Source organism: Pimephales promelas, chromosome 10, assembly GCF_988280905.1.
Source record: "Pimephales promelas chromosome 10, fPimPro1.hap1.1, whole genome shotgun sequence".
NCBI lineage: Eukaryota > Metazoa > Chordata > Actinopteri > Cypriniformes > Leuciscidae > Pimephales > Pimephales promelas.
In genome coordinates, this window is record NC_142778.1 from 33505703 (window position 1) to 33524530 (window position 18828).

The following is an 18828-nucleotide window of genomic DNA, read 5'->3' on the forward strand; positions in this document are numbered from 1 at the left end:
AAACACAAACATTCAGTGACCAGGGATATTACAATATCACACATCTTTAGTTGAACATAATCTGTGTGTGTGTGTGTGTGTGTGTGTGGGCTTGAGTGCAGTGACTCATACGGGCAGCAGATTGAATCAAGGGGAACAATAGATTTGAGCAGAACAAATAGTCAGGAAAAGGCATGGATCAAAGAGCCGTGTAACCCGTTTCCTACAGTACCTCATTTTGCCTTCTGTAGACCATGACAGCGGCACTCTTTATTCTTCTTACATCCTTCTCAATGACAAAACAACATCTCTCACTGAGAGGAAGGGCCACACCGCTGGGCCTCGGGCTGCTGGAGCCTATTTTAAACTGAGATCCATGTTTCCTCTGGCCTCAGTGGACCTCCGCCTCTGCTTTTACTCCAGACATCAAGTAGCAGTTTTATGCAGCTCAACAGCACCAGTAAATTAATGAGGAATATGAACAGACTCAAAGCAGCTCAATTAGATGTGGTATGCTTCTTCTTCCTCTTTTTTTTTTACTTCGTTCACTCCTTCGGGGCTCCTTATCAGGGGTTTTCAAATCTGCAGCCACAAGTGCCAACTGTTTTACTAAGATAAATGCTAATAGGTTTCAAACTGCGCTTTGCATATGCTTGCTTTTAGGCTACACATTCGAAGATTCATCTTTTGTCCTTGATAAATCTGTTAGTCTGTCTGCTTTTTTGTTTTTTCCAGTCACATTTACCGTTGTTTGGCAATTTTTCAAGGCTGAAATCGAGCCATTTTAATAGGTATCCTGCACAATTGTTCACACAATTTCACTCAAGAGCAAAAGATTTAATTTCACATGTTGCTTGGTTTGAAAGTGTCTGTGTGTCAATACACTATTGACAGTAGTTGTTTCCATCCACCTATTTTTAATTTTTTACACAAATCTTAGGATATATCGCATTAAATACGCTAGATTTAAAGGACAATATGCGCATCAATTCTAAAAATGCACACACTCTAAAAATGCTGGGTTGTTTTAACCCAATTTTGGGTAAAATATGGACAAACCCAGCCATTGGGTTACATTTTTAAATGACATTTTCAACCCAATGGCTGAGTTTGTCCATATTTTACCCAAAATTGGGTTAAAACAACCCAGCATTTTTTAGAGTGCATAAAAAGCCCTCAATGCGCAACAAAAAAGTTATGTTTTTTTATTTCTGTTGGAACTACACTCTAAATTTAAAATTGCTGGGTTGTTTTTTCCCAACTTTGGGTCAAATATGGACAAACCCAGCCACAGTTACATTTTTTAATTACATTTTTAACCCAACGTTTGGGTTTGTCCATATTTAACCCAAAGTTGGGTTAAAACAACCCTGCATTTTTAGAGTGTAGGGAGCGGTGGAACGGCATAACTGGACTAACCAGCAGATCAGTGTCTCAAATGTTGTTTTAGTTATTCAAAAGTTTGTCATCTGAATGATTTGGTTGAATTCCCTCCCAGAAGTGTCTCACTTGATTGCGTTCTCAAAAACCAGCATCCGAACGCAAGGTGACACGACAGCTATTATTGCGTTTCGTCTGTGTTCTGAGGCGCAAGTAATCTATGTTGTGTGAGAAAAGCGCTTTATTACAGATATTTTGCGCTAAATTTCACAGGAAGTGCCAATTTTGTTCTCCTGAACACATTTTAGGTGATATTCCAATTTTGTGCACAAGTTAAATTTGCAACCTTGGATGGGAATATAGCTAGTGGATAATGGCCAACTGAAATTTCACTAATGTCACTGGAAAAAAAAGTCGTGTAGAATTATATTTCTACCATAACTCTGCCATCTAGTTTATTTCCTCATTCTGAAGATGCCAGTATCTTGATTGATATGGTAATATGTTATCAAAAGAAATATTTCAATTTTTTTTTTTTTTAAATATAATGATGGATCACTGTTTGCCATAAGAATTAAAATGTAAATTGGGCTAGAAATTGATCCTGGAAAACAAAATGACAGCACACACACATTGCAATTTTATCCAAAATAAGAGGAGGTAGTATAGGATCTTCTTCATTTAAAGTTTTTTCCTTCTAAGTAACTGAACAAATTTGTTTCCATAGTATGTTTAAATTAAATATAAGGATGTTTATCCAGATGTATGAATAAATATTGATACGAGATGAAACGTTGTTCCAGAGGAGAACTAACATGCTCTTGAATCTGTTCCCCAACAGGTCAATCCAGTTTATTCGGTTAAGTTGCTTTACATGTCATTTGAATGCCGTGTCATCAGAGTAATACTATTTACACTCAACCGCTCTTCTGTCATAGTTTAACGTTCACTGAAATTTGATATGAGATTAGAGCGAAAGACTGTAAAAGGGATATTCTCTCACTTGGAATTGGACAAGAGTTTCCTGTATTGACTTTTTACATCCAAAAGAAAATAATCTTTGCACATATTGCCGATGTACACTTCGTGAAAGTATAAGTTGTGTCGTTTACTTCTCACTTTTTGGTATGTTTTTGAGATAACGTAATTGAAGTAAAGAGTGTCTTTAATTTGAATACAGTATTACTCTGAAAGTAAAGCAAAAGTATTGACAAAGGATTACCTTTATACTGTCCTTCTTTATACCTTTTGAGGCTCAGTTTGCCTACTGTTGACGTCTGAGAGGACTTGTTAGATAATCTCATTCCCCCAGACGTCCGAGCTATTGAATTTCCTGAATATTTCGATTTCCTGAGGTGAAGGAGGCTTGTGAATTACTTCTGACATCATAGACAGGCAGAGACAGTGGTTTGCATAATAACATCAGGGTGAGAAAGTTAATTGAAAAGACCTGTTTTACTACTCTCTATTCAATATCATGTGCTGGAAATCCTACAAAAGCAAAAAAGAAAACCTCTAACTTTTAAATTTCTGCTTGTTCCATTTACAGTATTTTTGATCAGAGATCATTGGAAACCAGGATATCACAAACCTGATTCAAACTAAGTTGGCTTCTAGTTAAAAGTGATACATATTCAGTAGTGTTGTCATAAATATAGATTTTTCGTGGCATATAGATCCTGAACACTGGTAGCTTCTCACCACAGTGTGTATTTTTTTTTTAGAGTCAGGATGAAACGAAAGTTTTCTTCTCTTGTGTGACGTACGAAATAGCTTCTCGAACAAGATATATTTTTCTTTGAATTATAAATAGCTGATATTATACCTAATTGTTAAATGAAACCACAGTCCTGAAAGCATGTTAAAGTGACATCTTATTCCAGCGTTGTTCATCCTCCATGATTCATCTTCTTTTTGAACCTTCTTGCATTTTCCTCTCTCCGGTGTCCCGCCTCTGACTGTCGCAATCGATTTCGGAGATAAGCAGCCTTCAAAGTCTCATCGCATGCTGCCAGAAATCTCCAAGCTGCATGATGGATTACGTCAAATTGCCATCTATATTTGTCCGTGAATGAGCTTTGTAACAGCTTATTGATGCCTCTATCAAAAGGCAGGATGTAAAACGGGCATTAACTGAGATAAGTGGGCCGACCAATGAAGATCTAAATTTGTGCCATATAGCCGCTCAAATTGTAGTCCCGTTCAGGATGCAAAAGGCGTCTTTTTTATTGAACTTTTCTTTGAAACTGAACAGATTGCTCTTTATCTTTGTCTTTGGAGAGCTTTTCCATCTCATGGCTCTCCGTGAAGTCATTGTCCTGAAAGTTGAAGTGGCTTTTCCATGTCATCTCCAGGGTTACTGAATGTCTGATAAGCTTTTTGAGGTTTGAGAAAGTTTGACCCAACACACCCCGAAGCCTGCTATCAGGCTCTTCTTAAAGGGATACTCCACTTTTTTTGGAAATAGGCTCAGTTTACCACTCCCTCAGAGTTAAACAGTTGAGTTTTACCGTTTTTGAATCAATTCAGTCGATTTTCTGATATTTAGAAGAATATCTGTAACCAGACAGTTTCTGGTCTCATCTATGGAAGTCAATGAGACCACAAACTGTCTGGTTACTGATATTCTTCTAAATATCAGAAAATCGGCTGAATACGTTCGAAAATTGTAAGACCCAACTGTTTAACTCTGGGGGAGTGGTAAAATGTGTCAATTTCCAAAAAAAAATGGAGTATCCCTTTAAATGTTGAATGTTGCCATATTTAAGCAGAACTGTATAAATCTAGCCCCCAATTAGGGCTTGGCGATACATCGAATATTAGCAAAAATTGATCACAACATCACAAATAGCAGGAAAATGTTAAAATTTTAGTTTATAAAGACAGTAAGCCATTTTCACTCTCTTGTAACAGCTTTCCAGATATCGGATAGATGAGATAAAAAAAAAAGATGAAAAAAAAATCCAAGTGAAATTGGTTTTCTGTCTTTATAAACTAAACTTATTCCCAATATTTGTGATATTGTGATAATTATGTCTTTTTTTGTGGGGCCAAAAATCAGCTATTTAAAATTATTCCAAAGCAAATATATCTAAAAATATCTAAAAATATATTAAATATTATTGATTTTTTCTTATCACGAGAATGACAGCTGATAGGCTGCTGCTTTCATGGTTTTTACTTCTGTTACTTCTGTTTCATTTAGTTAAAGACAGTAAGCAATCGCTACATTTTTATTTAAACTCTTTTGCCGTATATTGAATATTTAAAAATTTTCAGAATAGATCTGAGACATTGACACATTGAGTGTAAATGCAAACTAATAGACCTGCCATTTTTTACATGTAACATGTTTTTATGTTATTCTAAGAACTCACTTTGTTGGCTTTTTGCTGGGAGATCATTTTCTCCATATTTTTGTTTAAGATTTTAAATGCTACTTTTGTGTTCCTGTTTAGCACAAAACAGTAAGTGAATTTAAGATCTTCAGATCAATAGTGTTTACTTTGAAATGCAAATTTATTCAGTATTGTCAAATATTTATGAAAATAAATATTTTTAGCTAAATCGCCCAGCCTTAGACTCAAGGTCATAGACCTTAAATAGCTTTCCTGTGTCCTTTCCCTGAGTAGAAACTCAATTTCAGTAAAAACGTGACCTGCTGTCTGAACTGAAGTCTCTCTATGTGACGTCCCATTTCATAGAGCCTTTTCCTACTTGGTCATTACTGAATACACAATGCTGACAGCTAGATTTTCATTACCTTTCCAATGACAGATTTAATATGTAATCTGTTGGTGGGAATTTGCTCTTGACGTACAAAACAGTTGGTATAGCCTAACTATGCAACATCTGTCACTGAATGGATTATGGTTATGATGAAGTTTTGACAAAAAGACAAGGTATAGTATATATTGTCGTTGCATTCCTTAACAGACATTTTCCTATAAAAAAAACAAAGTGTACAAATGATGTTGCTTGTACTGTGAAAGCCAATACTAGGATTGATGGCACTCTCAGCTCCAATTACGAGAGAGATGGCATAACTTGGCATACTTTAATTGATCCACTCCAGCAGCTTCTTATTTTTAGATACAATCAGGGCCTAGCTACATTTTCATTAGGGGCCGTGCTCTATTCTTATTACACTGCTGGCAGGTCTCAAGAGAGGACTTTTTGGCTGCATCCCAGCTTTCTATTACATAGTGTCTTGTGTACCAATGAAACTTCCCTATAATTTACTAGTACTTTTAGCTGCTTTATCTGTGTTCATCCATTAACAATTTTGTGACCAGTGACTGGGTGGGGATTGGGATTTTTGTCAATTTTTCCTTTCGAATACTGGATAGCTCAACAAAACGATTAATTGACCAATGGCTATTAAGCCACGCCCCCTCCCCTTGCTCGGACTAACAGTCAACGTTCGGGGACAGGCGCTACTATGGCAGCTGTCACAGTAGGAGACATTTCACAGGAGGCAATTGGTGATTTTTGGATACAGAAAGATTATATATGATCTTGAAGTCACCTAAAGGGCCTTAACTATGCATTGGAGGGTTATATTAATAACTTTATTGTTGAGAAGGTCGATGAAAAGCTTCAGCTCCAGGCAAAAAGTACAGATACGTTAATGAAGCTAAGTGATATGATGTACAACACAGCTAGAAGCTAACGTTAAAGTTTTCTAATGTTAGCCTAATATTACGCTAATATTATGTTCAAATACGTTGTTGACTTAACTTAGAACAGAGGTAGACATCCTAACTTAATCGTATAACTTAATCCAGGGCAGACACTTATCTCGGTTGAGATGTGGCTTGGGACAGGGTAAAATTAATACACATCGTCGCCCAGCCTCTCGAGAACCTTGTGTCGGAGTTTCATGCACCCCATGCACACCGTTTGACCATTTTAAACTTAAAATGACAAGAAAAAACGAGTGAAACTGACAAACTGCAATGCTTTTCAATGGAGGTGGAAGCAGAGTATATTGGGCTACCTGCACACTGTGATTGGCTCATCGTGTTTGTGGCTGTGGCTTAGCCATAGGTCAATTGGGGGTAGGGCTGAGTGATAAAACTATAATGATAATTATCACAATCTAATTTTCCTCTATATAGTTTTAGCAAATGTTCAATATAAGGCACCAAAAGTAATACGAAAACGAAACTAGAACGGTCTTGATCACGCGACCACTAAGCAATTCATACGAATGCCTCAGTGATTTAAACTAGTTTAACCCAAATGAAACAGTGCTGACATTCTCAACAGCACTAACAAACATGAGAAAACATGGCATGAACGATCCAGTTAGAAAGCTTTTCAATCTACAAATCTCCATGATTTAGCTTGGATTTACTGTAGTAACACTAACTGGCCGGCCAACATTGTAACTGACAGCGCTCTACTGGGAAATGGCCTAATGTCATGGTGGCATAAATATGGTATAATCATATCAAATTTAAATATATTATTAAAGCTGCAAGCAGCATTTATCGGGGTTCAAGCACTTAAGGACAAAAATCATCAAAAGACATTAATTTATTTTAGTAAGACCATTTACAGCCAATACAGGCAATTTACCATAGGGAATACATGCTTTTTAAGATTTTTAACAGTTATAGCGCCACCTATTGTCCGATCTCCATTAAACTTTGCATGCTTGTTAATGATGTTATGACACATATGCCCACCAATTTTCATGACGTTTCATGACGAGTTTTTATTTATGATTTATAGGCTTTTGAATTTATTTTACCACGCCCATCATTTAAATGACACGTTTATGGCCAACCAAATGCAAAAGTTCAACTTTTTTTGATAATTATTGATCTCGAGAGACCTAGACTGGTCTGGTTCCGATCTGGAAAAAAAAAACAGGGACTAGTTCGCAAAAGTAGGTTTTTTCACATATTCATGAATAATCAATGAACGATTTGATTGACAGCAATGGTTCTGTAGGCAATTATTAATGTATGTAGACATGTATTAAAGGAGTAATGGTGTATAATTACAGTATTTTTTGTTATGAAGCTATAGCATTTGTGAATTTGTATTTATACACGAATGTATTTATGCTTTTTTTCATGTTTCAGAAACCATATAATTACACTTTATCATAGTTGTGAGTAGAGCCAGACCGCCAGATATTATCGGACGATATTAGGCATTTTCCAAACTATCGGTATCAGCAGTTATAATGGCCGATAATAAATGAATATTTCAAAAATAAAATAAAAACGGACGAAAAACGCTTCAACAATAAGGCAATGTGGGGACTATTATTATTATATTAATCATAACTTTAATATATTTTGATGTTCCTCTGATCTGTTGTGACAAAAGAAACAAGTTTCTTTTTAAAATGCATTATCATATTATTTTAGTTAAAATTCATAAATAACTACAAATAACTAATGTTAGGAAAATCTGTTAATGTTTTTTTGCGCGTTTCTGAAATGAATATATCGGCCGATATATCGGATTTAAAACCAATAAATATTTGTATCGGTATCGGCCTTTATCGGTCGGGCTCTAGTTGTGAGGTGCATGGTTTTACCCATGGTATAAATTTATGTTACTCTGATTAGCCACTGGTTAATTTGAATAAAAGTAGTGCCCTAACTCAAACAGTCAGAATATTTAATATTAAGGTTGTCTACATTTTTAAAGATGGTACTGTTTTAATGTATTTTTGAGTGTATATTTATTTTTTAAAAATTAGTGTTTGACTAATAACACATGCAGAAGGGTCATTACTTCAGTTTTTTTTTTTGCGAGCTCTAGCAGCTCTCTTCAGGGGTCGTCTCTCGGCACCGTGACACTGACACAAGACACCACTACACCGCTGGCATTTTACCCTCCCAACCGTGCAAGACAACTAGACACACTAAAGCTTGCAACAGAGAAGCCGAACCAGTGACGAGACAGGTAAACAAAAGCCTGCTGCTATTCTGCAACACTGTATATGGCATCAGAGAAACGCTTATTGATTGTAAGTGGAGAACAGGTCATTCACGATTGTGAAAATGCTCTTACTAAAGTAATGGGGTCTCTCTAAGTACAGATTTAGCTTACTGGTAAACATGCTGATGTGTTAACACTGTGTGAAATTAAGTCTTGCTTTGGTTACATTTTAACAGAGCTGGTTTACAGTTATGTGCTTCTGAGCAACGCAAGTTTAAGTTTAACAAAAGCTTTAAGTGTGGCGGAAACTTAAATGAATCTACTCAATAAATCACTGCGCATGCTATAATATTATATACTGATATATTAAATGACTCATTACTGTCATACGAAATGGTTTTGGCAGCTCTTTATGGCAATAAATTACATGCTGACTCTGGGTCAGTGTGTGGGATTCTAACTGATTATCTAGTGATTCATTGTAATCAGGGGACCTGCATTAAATGTCAGGAGCTGAATTTTGCATCTGTAAATTTCATCATTCGGTGTGATGTGAATGGGAATGACCTTGTCCCACTGAGAGAACCCTTTAAAATGCTTTTCAACCTTTTGCTAGTGTTTAAACACGGCTCATCTGAACATGGTTAAATAGACACCACCTTTACACTACAATTGAACAATTAAACATTTCAAGGCAATTCATTCTGCAGTGTCAAAGCATGCCAGATGGCTTGTGCCAAGCAATATAAAGACGAAGCTTTCACATTGGGTTAAATAGACTGTTTAGTTGAGCGATTGGTGCCTGACACATTAGACGTGCACTGCTTAGCTGGATATAGCATTGCATCCTCAGATAAATTAATGTATTTGTATTTATAGTCGTTCTTGCCTTTCACTTGCAGTTTAGCTTGTGTTGTGCCAAGTTTGCTTGACGGTCTAATGACCGGAAGACTATTATGATCACTTGACGACTTCCACTCATCCTGACATTGATTCAGAGAGTCATCTTGTCAGTTGTCGCAAATAGAAAAGAAACAAAAACGTGTCGATGACATCTAGACTAGTACACTCTAAACAATGCTGGGTTGTTTTAAATTAAGTTTTATTAACTAAGTTCGGGAGGAGCATGTTCAGATAATTAACACGAGTGGACAGCAATCAGCAATCAATAATGAGAGGTTACAAATAGACTCAGCAGTCTTACCTCGATTCATTGACAGTTTGCAGCATCCCTCCTCCACCCCTTCTCCACACTCCTCTTTCTAAAAAAAAAAAAAAAAAAAATCACTTACATATGGGGGGAGTACTCTGGGTTCGGGCTGGATTCGAGCTCGGAGCCCTCCCTCCGGACAGCACGCCAAATACGCATTAAATCTTATTCCTCAATTATAGGTATATTGGGTAAAATATGGACAAACCCAAATGTTGGGTTAAAAATGTGTTGGTGAAAGTTGAAGTTAAAATTTAAAATAGCATTTTTTAACCCAACATTTGGGGTTGTCCATATTTGACCCAAATTTTGGTTGAAATAAACCAGTATTTTTTTTAGAGTGTACTAAGGGAAATCAAGCGTTCATCTTGCAGCATAAAGTCTGGTAAAAAATGCAGTTTGTTTTTAAGCACCGAAAAAGACTTTCTGATTGACGTGTAAAGCAACTTATTTTGTTGTTCTGCTTCTACTCCATTCATTCATCTGAAAACGATTATACCACAATAATGCACCAGCCATATCACCAGCTTTCAATTTAGACACTGTCTAAATGTATAGGATAAGGTGGACAGGAGCTTTGGATGTGGCATGTGGAGGGTTTCTACATGATCACATGAGACTAAACAGGTGTGGTGGTGATTATAGAGATCCGGGGGGCTCTTGTCAAGGATGCACGCCATGTTTGTGCACACAAATCCTTAACTCACCACAGGCTGTCAGCTAGAATTGTAAAAAGCTCCATTACCAACAACCGCAAAGCTTATATGGCCGCCACAACCTGTGTGGCATCTCCATGCAGTGACTTATGGTCTTTAAATATATAGAAGCGACTGTAAAGGAAACAATGCGCTCTGACCTCACCTCTACCTCTCACTGCTTCAATGGAAGTGTAAAAGTTCACATGTTTACACTGTGTGTTCTTCTGCTGAAATGATGCCTTGTCACTGTTCGGATAGGGAGTGTTATAGTGTACGTTCATTTAAAAACGGTTTATGTTTTGAGAGAAAAAATACTAAATACTCAGTTTTCACACTTTAAATCTGAGACAGAGCTGTTCTTCATGGCTTATATTGCCAAGCGTGGGAGATGATGGTGGTGGAGTCATGTCTGAAACCAGTTGCTTACTTTCTCAGGGACCATTGAGTTTCCTGGGCTTGGCTTGATTAATACAATCTCCAAGGCCGAATTTTCCCTGGCTCTTCAATACAAAAGGGCTCATTCATACTCTTACTGTCATTCGCTTTCATTCGCTTTCAAAGTTGAAAGAAGCTCAACTTTATGGTAATGAGCTATGACACGGTTCATCTGCAAAACGCCAGCAACCAATCGAAATATAGACGTCCTTCGCACCGGCTGATCCCGGAGAAACACACAATGTAAACTTTCGTTCCTACCAAAAACATTAGTTCCGAGAAAATGGAAGAGACTTGACGCAACTTTTATTTGAAATATTTACGAACGCTCGTTTTAAAGCGGGAATGCATCACGGTGACATAGATTTGACCGATTGCATTTATAGCCTAATGCAAATAATAATAATCATTATAGCTAACTATTCTTTTTTTTCCTGACCAAATGTGACCTGTGAGGCTGTTAATGGATATTTTTATCGATGGAATATTTCAGCAGAGAAATCTCCCAACAATCAAAAAAAAAACTGAAAACAAGCTAATTGTACCTTTTGTGTTTTTGTCCGTTTTTCATATATACGTTTGTAATGTTTAGATTCACCTCGTAACTGTTTGGTATGGTTCATGGCATATATCCTGTAACTCTTGAAGGGATTGCAGCTGTTGTTAGAAGTTAATGTCCTGGATGTGAGCATTGGCTGGATCAACAAGCTTTCTTTAAAGCAATTTGAGCAAAATAAACATCATTTATGGGACAGGTCATTTCAAGTAGGCATGGGCGGTATCCAAATTTTCACACCGTCAAACCTCCTCCCTATTTTACCGCGATATACGGTATTACCGCGTGACTAATTAAAAATTACGAGATAAGGCTCAGATGGCATCACACATGATGACACGTTCAACCAGAGAGTGTCGGTTCCAATAATGCATCTAAAAGCTGTCAATCAACTATTAGAAAACAGGAGATGCACATTGTCTCACACCAGAGAATGTGAGCAGAGTGGTGATATTTCCTCTAGAGAGGGGAGCGCATTTATGGAGATCACGCGCCACGAGCTCTCGACGCGAGCCGAGTGGAGCCGAGATAAAATTATTTATTAATAAACTAGTGTTTTCTATGTCTATCTTTACGGTAGTGAACACGAATAAAGAGTAGCCTAATGCACACTTCATATGAATAAGCCTATAGCAGAGAGCAGCCCATTTCTTTTAGCTTGTAATTGTTTTGCTTAAAAGTATAGACATTTCAAGCTTACTATATATATACACTTCTCAGATCATTAAGACATGTATCTTATATGCCGAGTTTCAGTTCATGTATGAATCGCGCTCCAGTCACGCGTCGGCGCGTGTCCTGATTACTATCTTTGCTTTTTATTTATTAATCCAGGCAGTTCGTTGATGAAAAAAATAAATAAATGAAGTTGCAATTTATTCAAAATGAAATTCGTTTTAAAAAAAGGCTTTGTACAAAACAAAACGTAATAAGTGGTCATAATCATGTCTGACTGACCCAACATGTTTTCTATGTCAGTTGCTGCAAAGATAAAGATTGCATTGACGACGCAAACTAGCACATTCACGGTAGTGAACGCGAATAAAGAGTAATGCACACTTCATATGAATTAGCCTAAACATAAGCAGAGGATTTCTTTTAGATTGTTTGTTTTGTTTAAAAGTAGACATTTCAAGCTTACTATATATATATATACACATCTCAGATCTTGTTTCTTATATGCGAGGTTCAGTTCATGTATGAGTCGCGCTCCAGTCACGCGCCGGCGCGTGTCCTGATCACTATATTTGCTTTTTTATTAATTAATCCAGGCAATTCGTTGATGAAAAAAAAATTTAAATGAAGATGCAATTTATTCAAAACGAAATTCGTTTTAAAGAAAGGATTTCTACAAAACAAAACGTAATAAGTGGTCATAATCATGTCTGACTGACCCATTCCAAATGTTTTCCGATATTGCGCATTTTATGATCTTATCTTATTCATCTCATGAAGTTCTTTTCATAAAATCAACATACATAGAAAAACATCATATTATTAAAGAAATATGAAAGGAATACATTTTTTTTTTTAAACCTATAGCCTATACATGCATGTGTGCGTACATGTGGTGCTGGGGCACAATTTTCAAATAATAATCGAATAATACCAGGCAATCTTTAAATATATTTTTTGCTTGAAATGCCCATCCCTGCCAAACTGCAGAAGTCGTGTTCTTCTTCGAGACCAAGTCACTTAGTGCGCAACTTGCAATCTTTGCCCTCTCTCCCCCACTCTCTCGTCACCACATGGTCACGTCATGAGAACCAGATATAAGCATTTTAGCCATTAAATGAATTGTATTTAAAACATTGCATTTGTATACGGTACATATGGAAGTCTATTTAAGTGCTTTTTTTTCTGACGGTATGACGATATTGAAACTGATACCGTTGCTATTTTTAGATCCCGCGGTATACGATATTACCGTAATACCGCCCAAGCCTAATTTCAAGTATATATCCTGTAAAAAAAATGGTTCCCTCCACTGGACCATTTCTTCTCATCTTGATTTCGTGCATTCGTCTTATCACAAGTAAATACAGAGTAGTTGGATTAGATCTAAGGAATTAAACAAAATAAAGGTCTGGTCACATTTATTGCATGTGCAAAATCCAGCCATTTCAACAGTATCCCTGTGATAGGGAATTTCATGTAAGGGCACAAGATGTTCCCACTCATATTTTGCATCGTTTTGCTGTTTTGACCGAGAGAAAGCTTTCTATGGGCTTCTGTTTGAGCTTTGCTTCATACTACATGATTGCCAATGGACTTTTTTTGCACACTAAATTTCACTAATGTGATCACGCTACACATTTAGTGTAGCAACGTTGTCACTAAGACTACTGAAAAAAAAACATTTTGTTGAAATTTCATAAACCATACCATATGTTGCTCTATAGGCTTGTTTCAGTTCTCAGCATGGACTGTGTGTGTGTGTGTGTGTGTTCGCATCAAAAAATAAAACACTTTGTGTAAGGTGCCGTTGAATACAAATACATGTAAATGTAAGTATACTGTAATTATATTACCTTCAGATTTCTTATCTGACTCATTTGTGGGGGTTTTTAAACAGCATTTTCAGACATAAACAGACATAAAAGCTACTTTTCATCAGCTCAGACATAAACAGCAGCATGCCTCTGATTACATATGTAAGCACAGTTATTTAGTCTCTTTATGTTGTTTTAGAAGATCGTAGAGACAATGCCTCTGTTCATATGGCCAGTGTATTTCTGCTGTGCAAACTCGCCCCCCTCACATGTAACTTGATGTTGATGCAGTTTCTTAAAATAGGCAAATTGGACAGCTGACTCTTTGCCAAACCTCATACTACATTACACTGAGAGACTAAATCATTTCCAATGATGCCTTACTTACTGAATGTAATATTTTAGGAGGTATTAGATGCAGTCATTAGTCACTGGCTACTGTCTCAAATTGTAAACAACTTGATTAAAGAGGCAAACTCCTCTGATTATCGTCACTGGTGTGTGTGGTTCATTTTGATGGACATGTTTGGGACAATCTAAGGCTCTGGTTGTGCTGACGTTCAGTCAATCAGCATAATAATCATGCTAATGCGATGCTGCTTTGTTTTTGTCTTATCTGCAGTCATAACCAGAGGACGACTACATTCATACATCCGGTGACAGGCCTGATCTCTGCTGAGAACACTGATTTCAGACTTCAGGACCAGTAAGTATTGCCTTTAGATATTACTTACAGTAAAGGTTGACCAGGTCGTTTAAGATTGGATTATATTAATGTCCTTCCTCAAACCTATTAGCCCAAATCTTGAGTTTAGTTATTATAAAGTTATAAATTAACGGATACATTTGTCTAATTTGACCTGATGGGGGTTTAAATAGTAGCATTACTAACTATTAATTCATGCAAAAGCTGATATTATATGCTACGTGATTAGTTTATTTAGCTTATAGACTATCGGCATCAGTTGTTATCTAGGATTATTTGCTACTTTGATATTATGAACTAACCTTCAAGATTTTGCGGTCGGTAATAATTACTTTTTTGAAAGAAATTAATACGGTAACACTTTACTTGAAGGGCCGCCTTGCTCTGTTCTGTGATGCGTGTTCGTGACTCTCCTGTTCGATTTCTTATTTTTTTCAAAATGAACGAATCTTTTCCCGAGTCAACGGGAAATTTTGTTCGTTGAATGAACCAATTGACTCGAAAAAAAGATTCGTTCATTTTGATAAATTTTGAGTTCGAACAGAAGAGTCACGAACACGCATCACAGAACAGAGCAAAGTTAGCATTTGAGCTTATAAAACTTAAACTTTTTTTATTAAATGAGCGATTGTTTTGCTCGATAAGACCCTTATTCATCGTCTGGTGTCTTTAAAGCCATTTGAACAGTTTGCACTGAAACTGTCTTTTGGACCTTGAACCGTTTGGTTCCCATTGAAGTCCATTATATGGAGAAAAATCCTGGAATGTTTTCATCAAAAACCTTAATTTCTTTTCGACTGAAGAAAGAATAACATGGATATCTTGGATGACATGGGGGTGAGTAAATTATCAGCTAAAGTTTTTTTTAAAAGTGAACTACTCATTTAATGACAGTTGTCATAAACATGCATAAACCCTCCTTCATATTCATGACGTGTCATTTCATGGTTATGAAGGTGACATGTCAGTCTTATGCACACCCCTTCAAGTAAAGTATTACCATTACCACTTGTAAAACATTTCTTTTTTTTTTTTTCAATTTAAAACAAATACAGTTCATTTTTTTTTATTAATTCTTGGGAAAAACCATCACTGTTTCCACAAAAAAATATTAAGCAGCTCAACTTCTATCATCATTGATAATAATAAGAAATATTTCATGAGCATCAAATCAGCATGTTAGAATGATAGAAGGATCATGTGACACTGAAGACTGGAGTAATGATGCTGAAATTCAGCTTTGCATCACATGAATAAATTGCATTTTAAAACATATTAAAATAGAAAACAATTATTTTAAATTGGAAGTAATATTTCACAATATTACTGTTCCTACTGCATTGGTGACAGTGTTGCCAGACGTACGATAATTATCGTATTTGTACGATAATTTTATAATTCAATCAAAAATGAAAAAAATCCCATAATGTACAATAATTTCTGAATTTTGTGACCCTTCACTCGGAGGTCATTGTAATCATAGTGCTTCTATAGCTGTGGATCTATGTCATGATTGTGAGGAGAAAGTGAAGGTGAGAGAGCACGGCAGAGAGCGAGAGACCTGGCGTTTGTGCCTCATGAACCCGTTTAGCTTGTGTACGTTCATTTTCTTCCAAATACGATAATTTATGAGCATCTGGTACCTGGATATTTCCAATCTGGCAACACTGATTGGTGAACAAGATTTTTTTTGTACCCAACCTTTGAATGGTAGTGTATGTTAGTAACTCTTTATATTGCCATTGAACAGAACTCTACTGATATACCGTTATGATCTATATGTTGGTAGAAGCAGAGCTGGAAGGATCCAGCTGACTGAAGTATCACATGTCTCCACTGGCATTTGTCAATAGTCTTGCTCTCTACAGTTCCCCTCTTGGTGCCGTCAAGTTGTAACTTACATCACAGCTGTCTGTTTTATCAAACATGCATGCAGCAGCAGGTCACTTGGGTTGCTATGCTTTTCATCAAGAGTGGTTTGTACAGAAAAATACACTGAAATACTTTTCACCCGCAACACAATTCAGGGCTGTTTCATTTTATGCTTTATGAGGTACAGCAAAATCTTTCAGGTTATGTTGGAGAACTCAATAATAACGTTACGCAATCCAGCATCTCCATGTTCGAGAATGATCTGCCATTAGATGTCAGTGTTAACAGCTGCCCACCGGTCTTATCTAACTCGAATCTCTCTAAAAGCCGCTCATATTAGCGTGTGTATCACAAAAGACTGGGGCTCTCTTAGCATCTGAATACGAGCGGGAGGGCGTATTCTCCTGCCACATCCTAATGGATGCATCTCATTACCAGCTGCGTGGGCGCACGAGGCTTTCTGAGAACCGCAGGTTATGTGTCATCGGCTGTTAATGTATCAGCCATATCACAATATACCGTGGAGCTTGTCTAATAATAACCGAACCTCTATACATTATGCAGATTATGATGACCGATTGTGTTGGACACTTGACGCTTTTATTTATTTCTACGGATCATTTTGACGCATTATTTTTAAAGTTTGTGGTTAAGAATCGTGTGGGGAAAAAAATCCCTTATTTTGGGGATGGATTTCGGGAAATCTCCCTTATTTTCAATGTTCAATGTTGACCGCTACAGTGTGATGATCTGAACTGTGTGTTGTGACACATTCCTCCCATAAGAATCATTAAAGTTTTGACTCTGACCAGACGGGATAGCCTTTGTTGCCCTCGTGCATTGATGAGTCTTGGCCGCCCATCACCCCGTCGTCGGTTTGTAGTCTGCCTCTCAATTTCCCCGATATTCGCATCAACTGTGACTGGTCATAATGTTTTGGCTCATCAGTGTATAATGACTGACCTCTTAGAGATATGGAGTGGGCTTGTTTGACGTGGGGTCCACAGGCCCTGTATGAGGCCCCAGAGGCCACTTGACATATCTTAAACACCAGAATATCCCGCACAGACCAGTGCTATTTTTAGATTATTGATATAGTATTTAGTTGCCAAGGCAACATTTGTAATTTCCATAATATTAAAGTTTTTTAATTACGTTTTTCCTCTAATATTTATATTTTATTTTATATCAGTTTTTTTTTCCAGTTACAATAAAAAGTTTTTCAATAAAAAGTTTACCCAAAAACTACTCACCCTCATGTCGTTCCAAACCTGTAAGACTTTCTTTCATCTTCAGAACACAAATGTAGACCTTTTTGATGATTTATATTTTAGGCTAGCTTGGCAAAGCTTTTAGAAATATTCCATTCTGCTAAACCATGCTGATTCTTTCCATGCCTTTACTAAGAGCCTCTGAATAAAAGGTGCTGGAGAGGTTTGAGTGCCCGAAGCACATGGATTCCTCAGATGTTATGAATGTGCTATAAGCAACAATCTGTTTCTTTTTCTTTTGTATGTCTGGCCATCTGTTCTTAGATTTTCAGTGTGAGAATCGTGCTGTGAGGTTTCCTTGTTGACTCTACCTCTTATACAAAGACTTCTGATTAAAACCGATGAAAAAGTGTCAAACATATATGTCATACGGGTTTATGCTAAAGGGATAGTTCACTTTGAAATTAATTTTTGAAATGTTTTAGCTCACCTCAAGTCTTACTCTCTGTCAGTCATATAATGGAGGTCTATGGTCACCACCTCAAAGTCCAAATTAAACATGATTTAATGACTCGTAAATGTAAGTACACATTGATGGCCTGAGACACGAAACGAGCGGTTTGTGTGAGAAAACGAACAATATCAGTAATCACAGTCACATCCAAGTACTCTGAGGGCGAGGGCGCTTCTGTCTGCGCAAGTGCGCCGGAAATCTCTCACGCGTGTACGTCACTCATTGTTTACACAGAGATTTCGGAAGTGTTACCTTTCACTGTGAAGATCTAAACATATTTAGATATACAGGAAATTGCAATGGAAGATGATTTCGATATATCAACAGACAACGTTGTTGTTGTTTTTTGCAACCGCGCAAGAGATCACTTCCAGCGACCGAAGCCCCCGTGCCTTCAGATCACTTGGACGTGGCTGTGGTTACAAGAGGTAAAAACGATATAAATACTGTTCGTTTTCTCACACAAACTGCTCGTTTCGTGTCTTAGGCCATTTACAAGTCATTAAATCATGATTAATTTGGTCTTCTCTGTGCATGCTCTTTGAGGTGGTGACCATAGACCTCCATTATATGATTGATAGACAAGAACGGTTTGACCTAAAAATATTAAAATTGAAACTACTGTGGAAACAAAGACACCTGCATCTTGTATGCCCTTGAGGTAAGCTAAAACATACCAAAAATTAATTTCAAAGTGATCCCTCAAAGCATCATTGTGCTCTCTTCTACAGGACTGGTGGACACATGCTGAAGCAGCCACGGGCGAACACACGACCCTCCAGCACAGTTAGTGAAGCCTCCACCACCGTCACCTCCTCCACCGTGGACACCACTTCAGGATCAAAGGTCAGAAAGGTCTCTTTGTAGAG

The 18828-nt window shown here is 37.1% G+C and overlaps 1 protein-coding gene across 10 annotated transcripts in view; it reads left to right on the top strand.

The window, feature by feature from the left end:
* Positions 1–18828, top strand: part of plekha7a (pleckstrin homology domain containing A7a) — a 95468-nt gene that overhangs the window by 24482 nt on the left and 52158 nt on the right. For 9 of the 10 annotated variants that reach the window (XM_039683894.2, XM_039683896.2, XM_089116504.1 and 6 more), the window contains 2 exons: positions 14279–14362; positions 18691–18805. In XM_039683894.2, the coding sequence (XP_039539828.2) occupies positions 14279–14362; positions 18691–18805 (199 nt within the window). Of the gene's footprint in view, positions 1–8270; positions 8290–14278; positions 14363–18690; positions 18806–18828 lie in introns of those variants that run through there. The other variant, XM_039683900.2, reaches the window with a different exon arrangement.